At 44.7% G+C, this 8,635-nt stretch overlaps 1 protein-coding gene across 3 annotated transcripts in view; it reads right to left on the reverse strand.

Moving 5' to 3' along the window:
- EIF3L (eukaryotic translation initiation factor 3 subunit L) overlaps positions 1 to 8,635 on the reverse strand; it is a 40,567-nt gene that overhangs the window by 31,133 nt on the left and 799 nt on the right. For 2 of the 3 annotated variants that reach the window (XM_003264732.4, XM_004088433.3), the window contains exons 2-4: positions 8,255 to 8,303; positions 6,838 to 7,048; positions 2,003 to 2,082 (exon numbers count right to left, since the gene is read on the reverse strand). In XM_003264732.4, the coding sequence (XP_003264780.1) occupies positions 2,003 to 2,082; positions 6,838 to 7,048; positions 8,255 to 8,303 (340 nt within the window). The remainder of the gene's footprint in view (positions 1 to 2,002; positions 2,083 to 6,837; positions 7,049 to 8,254; positions 8,304 to 8,635) is intronic. The other variant, XM_030815582.1, reaches the window with a different exon arrangement.

Consider the following 8,635-nt stretch of genomic DNA (forward strand, 5'->3'; position numbering starts at 1 on the left):
GCTACTTGGGAGGCTGAGGCAGGAGAATTGCTTGAGCCCGGGAGGCAGAGGTTGCAGCGAGCAGAGATTGCGCCACTGCACTCCAGACTGGGCGAGATAGCAAGACTCCGTGACTCCGTCTTGGGCCGGGGGGAGAAAAGGAGTAAGTGTTCAAAAGACGTTAGCTATAACAAAAGAAATGAGAGACTTGTACACTGAAAACACAAAACATTGGTGAAGGCAACCAAAGACCTAAATAAATCAAAGACATCCTATGTCCATAGATTGGAGGACTTAATACTATTGTTTTTTTTTTTTTTTGGGACAGAGTCTTGCTCTGTCGCCCAGGCTGGAGTGCAGTGGTGGAATGTCAGATCACTGCAAGTTCTGCCTCCCGGGTTCACACCATTCTCCTGCCTCAGCCTCCCGAGTAGCTGGGACTACAGGCGCCCGCCACCATGTCAGCCTGCCCAGCTAATATTTTTGTATTTTTAGTAGAGACGGGGTTTTACCGTGTTAGCCAGGATGGTCTCGATCTCCTGACCTCGTGATCCACCCACCTCCGCCTCCCAAAGTGCTGGGATTACATGCGTGAGCCACCGCACCCGGCCTGGAGGACTTAATACTGTTAAGACAGCAATACTCCCCAAAGTGATCTTCAGATTCTAGGCAATTCCTCTCAAAATCCCAGCTGGCTACTTTGCAGAAATTGACAAGTCCATCCTAAAATCAATAAGGAAATCCAAGAGACCCAGAATAGTCAAAACAATCTTGGGGAAAAAAAAAAAAAGAACAAAGTTGGAGGACTTACAATTCCCAATTTCTTTTTTTTTGAGATGGAATTTCACTCTTGTTGCCCAGGCTGGAGTGCAATGACGCGATCTCGGCTCACTGCAACCTCTGCCTTCTGGGTTCAAGTGATTCTCCTGCCTCCGCCTCCCAAGTAGCTGGCATTACAGGCATGTGCCACCATGCCCTGATGATTTTGTATTTTTAGTAGAGACGGGGTTTCTCCATGTTAATCAGGCTGGTCTCGAACTCCCGACCTCAGGTGATCCACCCACCTTGGCCTCCCAAAGTGCTGGGATTACAGGTGTGAGCCATTGCGCCCGGCCTACAATTCCCAATTTCAAAACTTACTACAAAAATATAGTAATCAAGACAATGTGGCTGGGCACAGTGGCGCATGCCTGTAATCTCAGCACTTTGGGAGGATCACTTGAGGTCAGGAGTTCAAGATCAGCCAGGTCAACAAAGTGTGACCCCATATCTACAAAAAATTGTTTAAAATTAGCTCGGCAGGCCGGGTACGGTGGCTCATGCCTATAATCCCAGCACTTTGGGAGGCTGAGGTGGGCAGATTGCCTGATGTCAGCAGTTCGAGACCAGCCTGGCCAACACGGTGAAACCCCGTCTCTACTAAAAATACAAAAATTAGCTGGGCGTGGTAGCGGGTGCCTGTAATCCCAGCTACTCGGGAGGCTGAGGTAGGAGAATCGCTTGAACCCAGGAGAATCGCTTGAACCTGGGAGGCGGAGGTTGCAGTGAGCCAAATTGCGCCACTGCACTTCAGCCTGGGCGACAGAGCGAGACACCATCTCAATAAATAAATAAATAAATAAATAAATAAATAAATAGGTGCTAGGGTAGCAGAATATCCACAAGCAAAATAATGAAGTTGGATTTGCCTACCTCACCCATATATAAAGAACATTATCTAAGAAAGTGAAAGGTGGGAAGCTAGAGAGCTTATTCCAGAGTGATTGTAATGACCCCCAAATTATAGAGGGAAATAGAAACAAGTCAGTATAAAGATCTAAATTTCATCATATATGAGAGATCTCTGTCCCCTCTTAAATCATACAGCCTTCAACAAGTTATTTTGCTAAGGACCTACTATATACCAAGCACCAGGGAAACAAAACGGTGAGCAAGACAGACACAGACCCTCTTCAGCTTCCTGTCTAATGACTCAACCACTGGATTCCGCTCAGTGCACAAGATATAAAGAGCTCACACCTACCATTGCCAACCTGTGGAGCAATGGCTTCAGCCTCCGGCCAAGGAGTATTCTTGAAGAATCTTTCAGTCAGCTTGGTCCAGCTAAAAATCAAACAAAAAAATCTCTAAAATTCCAAAAGGACTGGAGAATGCCAATCCTAACATTTTACAGATGAAGACCCAGGCTTAGAAAGGGGAAGATGTCAAATAAACAGAGCTGAGGCCAAAGCCCTTCAAGTCCACAACTAACTGAAATTTAAAGTTTAACTCTTTGCTTATATAGTAGCCACAGTAGCTAGTGGCTACTGCATTGGGCAGTGCCGGCAGATACAGATGATAGTTGACGCCAAGCATGTTGTAAGTCTTTCTCTAGGAGAATGTAGTGAGAAGAAATGCTGGTGCCTTAATAAGTATGTTTCTTTAGGGATGGGTGGGCAGGCAAAGAAAGGATCTAGTAAAGGAGGCAGAAAGAAAAGTGAAAAGTAGATAGTAAATTGGCAAAGAAATGTCACAGGAACCAAAAAGTCTGCAGAAGAAACTGAGGAAGAGAGTATCACCAAATGTTTTAGTGAGGTCCAGATGAGAAAAAAGCCAGTTGAATTTGGTAACTTCGAGGGCCTTGGTAACCTTAGCAAGGTCAATGTCAATAGAGTGATGGAAGCAACAGCCAGAGAGCAGTGGGGTGAGAAAGGGGAATTGGTAAGTATCGGGGACATAAAGGGTCACTGAGCAGCTTTGTGTTTTCTGTGTTTTTCTGTTTTTTATTTTTTTATTTTTTATTTTTTTTTGAGACGGGATTTCGCTCTTGTTGCCCAGGCTAGAGTGCAATGGTGCGATCTCAGCTCATTGCAACCTCCGCCTCCTGGCTCCAAGCGATTCTTCTGCCTCAGCCTCCCAAGTAGTTGGGATTATAGGTGTGCACCACCATGCCTGGCTAATTTTGTATTTTTAGTGGAGACGGGGTTTCACCACATTGGTTAGGCTGGTCTGAAACTCCTAACCTCAAGTGATCCACCCGCCTCAGCCTCCCGAAGTGTTGATATTATGGGTGTGAGCCAGCACGCCTGGCCTGTTTCAGTGTTTCTTTTCTGTTCTGTTTCTGTGTTTCTCCCCAACCCCCATCCCGTAAAGACAGGGCCTTCCTATATTCCAGACTTGTCTTGAATTCCTGGGTTCAAGCGATCCCCGTCTCGTCCTCCCAAAGTGTTGAGATTACAGGCATGAGCCATCATGCCTGGCCTGTTCAGTGTTTTTTAGGGGAACTTGAGCCTATTTATATGTTGGACTAAAAGAGCCAGAGAAGCAGGAGGGGTGAGGCTTGAGGAGATTGGAGGAAAGTATTTATTTTATATTTTTTTATTTTTTTGAGACGGAGTCTTGCTCTGTGCCCCAGGCTGGAGTGCAGTGGCGCGATCTCGGCTCACTGCAAGCTCCGCCTCCCGGGTTCACGCCATTCTCCTGCCTCAGCCTCCCGAGTAGCTGGGACCACAGGCGCCCGCCAACACGCCTGGCTAATTTTTTGTATTTTTAGTAGAGACGGGGTTTCACCGTGTTAGCCAAGATGGTCTCGATCTCCTGACCTCGTGATCTGCCCACCTCGGCCTCCCAAAGTGCTGGGATTACAGGCTTGAGCTACCATGCCTGGCCTGGAGCGAAGTAGTAATAGCTGCTGAGGGGATCAGGAGAAGAAAATTAAACAACCTGTTGCAGGTTTGTCCAGTAGCAGTGTTTGGATTGGATAGGCAGCAGTGTTTAAATTGGATGCTGTAGGTCTGTTGTGGCCTTGGACTGCAGCAGACTGATTTGCTTCTGTGTTTAGAGACGTTTGGATATGCTCCAGGAGATGGAAATGCTATTTGTTAAATAATGGTGGCCAAAAAAGTAGTTCTTATATCAGAAAACAGCAAGCAGTTAAATATGGCTATAGTTAATGATACAGAGGCAGGAGATTATCCTGGAAAGCCTGATGGGTCCCTAACTGATACAAAAACAATATTTTCTTGTGTTGAGAAAGATTGAAGTGTGGAGTTGGGTTGAGCTGCTCAGTGACCCTTTATGTCCCTGATACTTACCAATTCCCCTTTCTCACCCCACTGCTCTCTGGCTGTTGCTTCCATCACTCTATTGACATTGACCTTGCTAAGGTTACGAAGGCCCTCCAAGTTACCAAATTCAACTGGCTTTTTTCTCATCTGGACCTCACTAAAACGTTTGGTGATACTCTCTTCCTCAGTTTCTTCTGCAGACTTTTTGGTTCCTGTGACATTTCTTTGCCAATTTACTATCTACTTTTCACTTTTCTTTCTGCCTCCTTTACTAGATCCTTTCTTTGCCTGCCCACCCATCCCTAAAGAAACATACTTCTTAAGGCACCAGCATTTCTTCTCACTACATTCTCCTAGAGAAAGACTTACAACATGCTTGGCGTCAACTATCATCTGTATCTGCCAGCACTGCCCAATGCAGTAGCCACTAGCTACATGTGGCTACTATATAAGCAAAGAGTTACTTTAAATTTCAGTTAGTTGCCATTTAAGTTTAAAAACCAACACTTAACTCAGTTATTGGAAAACTTTTAGGTGTATTCAGAATTACTCTAGTATTTGAATCTACTTTTCCAGTCATAAACTCTATAAAATCTAAATATGAATCAAGTATTTCTGATACACACTGGATTTAGGAAACTTTAAGTATAAAGAAAAAAAGCACAAATATCCCCTTAATTTTTAAATACTGATTACATATAGAAACAATATTTTAAATAAATCTCTTCTCTTGGCTGAAAAATTAAATTACATTCATGTCTAGCTAAATTTCTATTGAACATCACGGGTCCATTTTTTAATTTTGAGAGAGGGTCTTGCTCTGTTGTGCAGCTCACTGCAGCCTCAACCTCCCAGGCTCAAGCGATCCTCCCACCTCAGCCTCCCAACTAGCTGGGACTATAGGCATGCTGCCACCATGCCCCAGCTAATTTTTGTAGGCACTTGTTTATATGCTTCTAATAAGAAAAGACCTGGGGAATAAAGAAAACACAGGTCAGCACACTTGCCTTTCAGGTCACCCACCTGGCCCTGTTCCAACTGTCCTTTCCTTTCTTTCATTCCTGTTCTAAAGCTTTTCAATAAACTTTCACTCCTGCTCTCAAACTCGCCTCCCTCTCTTCTTCTGCCTTGTGCCCCTCAGTGGAATTCTTTCTTGTGAGGAGGCAAGAACTGAGGCTGCTGTAGACCCGTACAGATACGGACTCATCATCAGTAGCATTTTACCCCAGTCGAATTCTTTCTTTTGAGGAGGCAAGAACTGAGGCTGCTGGAGACCCGTACAGATACGGATTCATCATTGGTAGCATGTTTTGGTGTTGTGTCACTTGAACGCCTTTGGCTGCTAACCTCTTTTGGTGCCGCATGACTTGGATCCATTTGCTAGTGGTGAGAGACCTCGATGCTGCACCTTCTTCGGCTGGAGGTGTTCAACCTCCGAACAAGGTTTTCTCCCTTTCTCTCTCCTGCTTACTAACTAACCCCCATAACAATTCTTCTTGGTCATAAGTGACTCTGTTCCCCCTGGCTGATCTCTCAGCTCAACCTAATGGGTGGCTTGCAGGGGTGGGAAGGACCTTGGAGTCCACACCAAGTAGAACTTAGGCTCACGAGTGGCAGGGGTGAAGCCTAAAACCATGCAGTGTCTGAGGTTTCCTCTGCTTTTCAACTACAATCAGCTCTTTTAAAACAACAAAAAAACAAAACACATGTCAGAGATCCTATTCATTGATCAATAGGCCTTTGGCTATTTGTTTTCTCTCCCCCATCCTTCTGACTTGCTTAAATTCTTTGTCCTTGGTGAAGTCACTCCTGACTATCCCAGCTTGGACTGACCTATCTTATCTCTAATGCTCATTACACAATGGCAGCCCCTCAAAACCTGCGGAGTTCAGCTTGCTCTGATATGCACTGAAGGGCTGCACAGCACAGTTTAGAAATTAGGCTTTGGTGCCAGACACTGCAGGTTCAAATCTCAGCACATCCATTAAACTAGCTACATGACTTATTTCTGTGCTGTTTCCTCATCTGTAAAATGAGAAAAACTGCTACTTCATGGGGTTACTGTGAAGGGTAAATGAGTAAAAACACAAATAACACACTGAACATTGACGGATCTATCCTGGTAACAAAAACAAATGCTAATCACTATTATTATAATTATTAATAGTGATATTATTTAAGGCTTTGTACAAATTTCTGAGGATATATTAAAGTCCAACAGGCCGGGTATGGTGGCTCACGCTTGTAATCCTAGCACTCTGGGAGGCCAACGGGGGTACATCACTTGAGGTCAGAAGTTCAAGACCAGCCTGGCCAACATGATGAAACCCCGTCTCTACTAAAAATACAAAAATTAGGCCAGGCACGGTGGCTTACACCTATAATCCCAGTGCTTTGGGAGGCTAAGGTGGGTGGATCACTTGAGGTCAGGGGTTCAACACCAGCCTGGCCAACGTGGTGAAATTCTCTCTACTAAAAATACAAAAAAATTAGCTAGGCATGGTGGCACAAGCCTGTAGTCCCAGCTACTCGGGAAGCTGAGGCTGGAGAATCACTTGAACCCAGGAGGCGGAAGTTGCAGTGAGCTGTGATCTTGCCACTGCACTCCAGGCTGGGCGACAGAGTGACACTCCAATTCAAAAAATAAATACATAAAGTCTAACAAAATAAAATGTCCCTAGATAGAAGGACTCACAAAGATCCCCCCACCCCCCTGAAAGTACTGTTTACAGAGTGCTCACCTCATTTGTAGGAACTGTATTACCAGGCCAGTCCCACCCAGAAAGAGGCCCTTTCAGCCAGTAGCCCATACCTGTTCTCATAGATGTCCTGGATCTCATACACCTTCTGGTCAATGACATCACTGGAGACACGACTGGCCTGTAGCTCATACACTTTCTGGTCAATCAAATCTGAGACAGTTTTGTGGAAATACTGGATGAAGTTTTTGATCACCTCAGGGATCACCTGATAGGTTTGCTGTTCATACTGACGTTCATAAGCAAGGTCCTGCTTTGGATCTCCTGGAGGTTGGATATAACAAATACAGAGTGCGCTCAAACCCACACATATGATAGAACGAAATGGCAAGACCACCCCAGAAACTAAACTCAGGTCTGCGTAAAATTCTCTTTTGAATACTCAGAGATACAAACATCTCAAGTCACTCCCAATTTCGTTGTCCCTGTTTCTTCAAAAATATTACTATAACTTAAAGTTATTTTTCACTTATTATCTGTTTTGCACCCTTCTCCCAAGTCTAGGAAGTCAGGAATCTTGTCTGTCTTGTACTCACACATACCCTCAGGGCCTAGAAAAGTGTGCGTTGGAGGGGAGAGAGGCAAGACTGTTGGAAAGTAAGTGGTAACAGGTACTTAATATTTCTTGAATGAATAACTGTCACCTTCTAAATCTATGACTTGTGGCAAGTTACTACTAATAAACCTCTCTGCTATATTTTCTATTCTTTAGGAGTCATTAACATACGGAACCGCTGTAAGGATTAAACAAAATATTTCACAAAAAGTACTTAGAACAATGGATAACAATGACTACTAAGTCAAGTCACTATAACGTTTCAGGAAACCTCAGACACCTCCCAAAAAGATTTCATTCGGGCTTAGTTTGAATTACTTAAATTTTTCACATCAAGATTTTCTTCTTTAGGCCAGGCGCGGTGGCTCACGCCTGTAATCCCAGCACTTTGGGAGGCTGGGGTGGGTGGATCACCTGAGGTCAGGAGTTCGAGACCAGCCTGGACAACATGGCGAAACCTCGTCTCTACTAAAAAAATTAAAAAATTAGCCGGGAATGGTGGTGGGCACCTGTAATCCCAGCTACTCTGGAGGCTGAGACAAGAGAACTGCTTGAACCTGGGACGCAGAGGTTGCAGTGAGCCGAGATCGCGCCACTGCACTCCAGCCTGGGGGACAGAGGGAGACTCCATCTCAAAAAAAAAAAAAAAAAGCTTTTCTTATTTGGCTAATAGTTTACACAAGAAAACCATAGCCAGGTAAGTAATCCTTCTCTTCCAAGACTGAGGTGGACTATGATAAAAAGCCTGGTTTATTAGGCTTTATACAACCCCTCGCACTGGCAGCTAATGACTGACTCCCAACCTGGACCATCAAAGAGCAATTTTTAACAGGTGCCTGTAAGAGCTGTTTCTAAGACATTCCAAAAGGAACTGATCCCTACGAGTACTCAGCCAGCCTAACCCGTGGTCTCACCTGTGTGCATATCATAGTCGCTGGGATAAGCGTAGGGGTCATAAGCTGCCTAGAAGGAAAGAGACACAGTCAGGAATTAAAAACGCTCATCCTAGAGTCTAGATGCCAAGCAGAGAGCTAAGGATACAGAGGCGAATAAGACACTGTGCCTGCCTTTGAGGAACTCACACACCTTAGAGAAAAGGGACAGTAAACAGACAATGACAATACAACATTACGGGTGCAATGAGGTGGAGCAAAGGACAAGAGGCTGTGGGAATCAGCGAGATTTGACCAGACGGAGCCCAGACCAAAAAAATTCAGGTGCAGAAACACAGAAACGTCTAACAAGCCTTGGTCCGCTGTCTTATAAAGGGGAAGGACAAGCGAATCGAACACGCT

This window comes from Nomascus leucogenys, chromosome 7b (genome assembly GCF_006542625.1).
Source record: "Nomascus leucogenys isolate Asia chromosome 7b, Asia_NLE_v1, whole genome shotgun sequence".
In the NCBI taxonomy this organism is placed as follows: Eukaryota; Metazoa; Chordata; class Mammalia; order Primates; family Hylobatidae; genus Nomascus; species Nomascus leucogenys.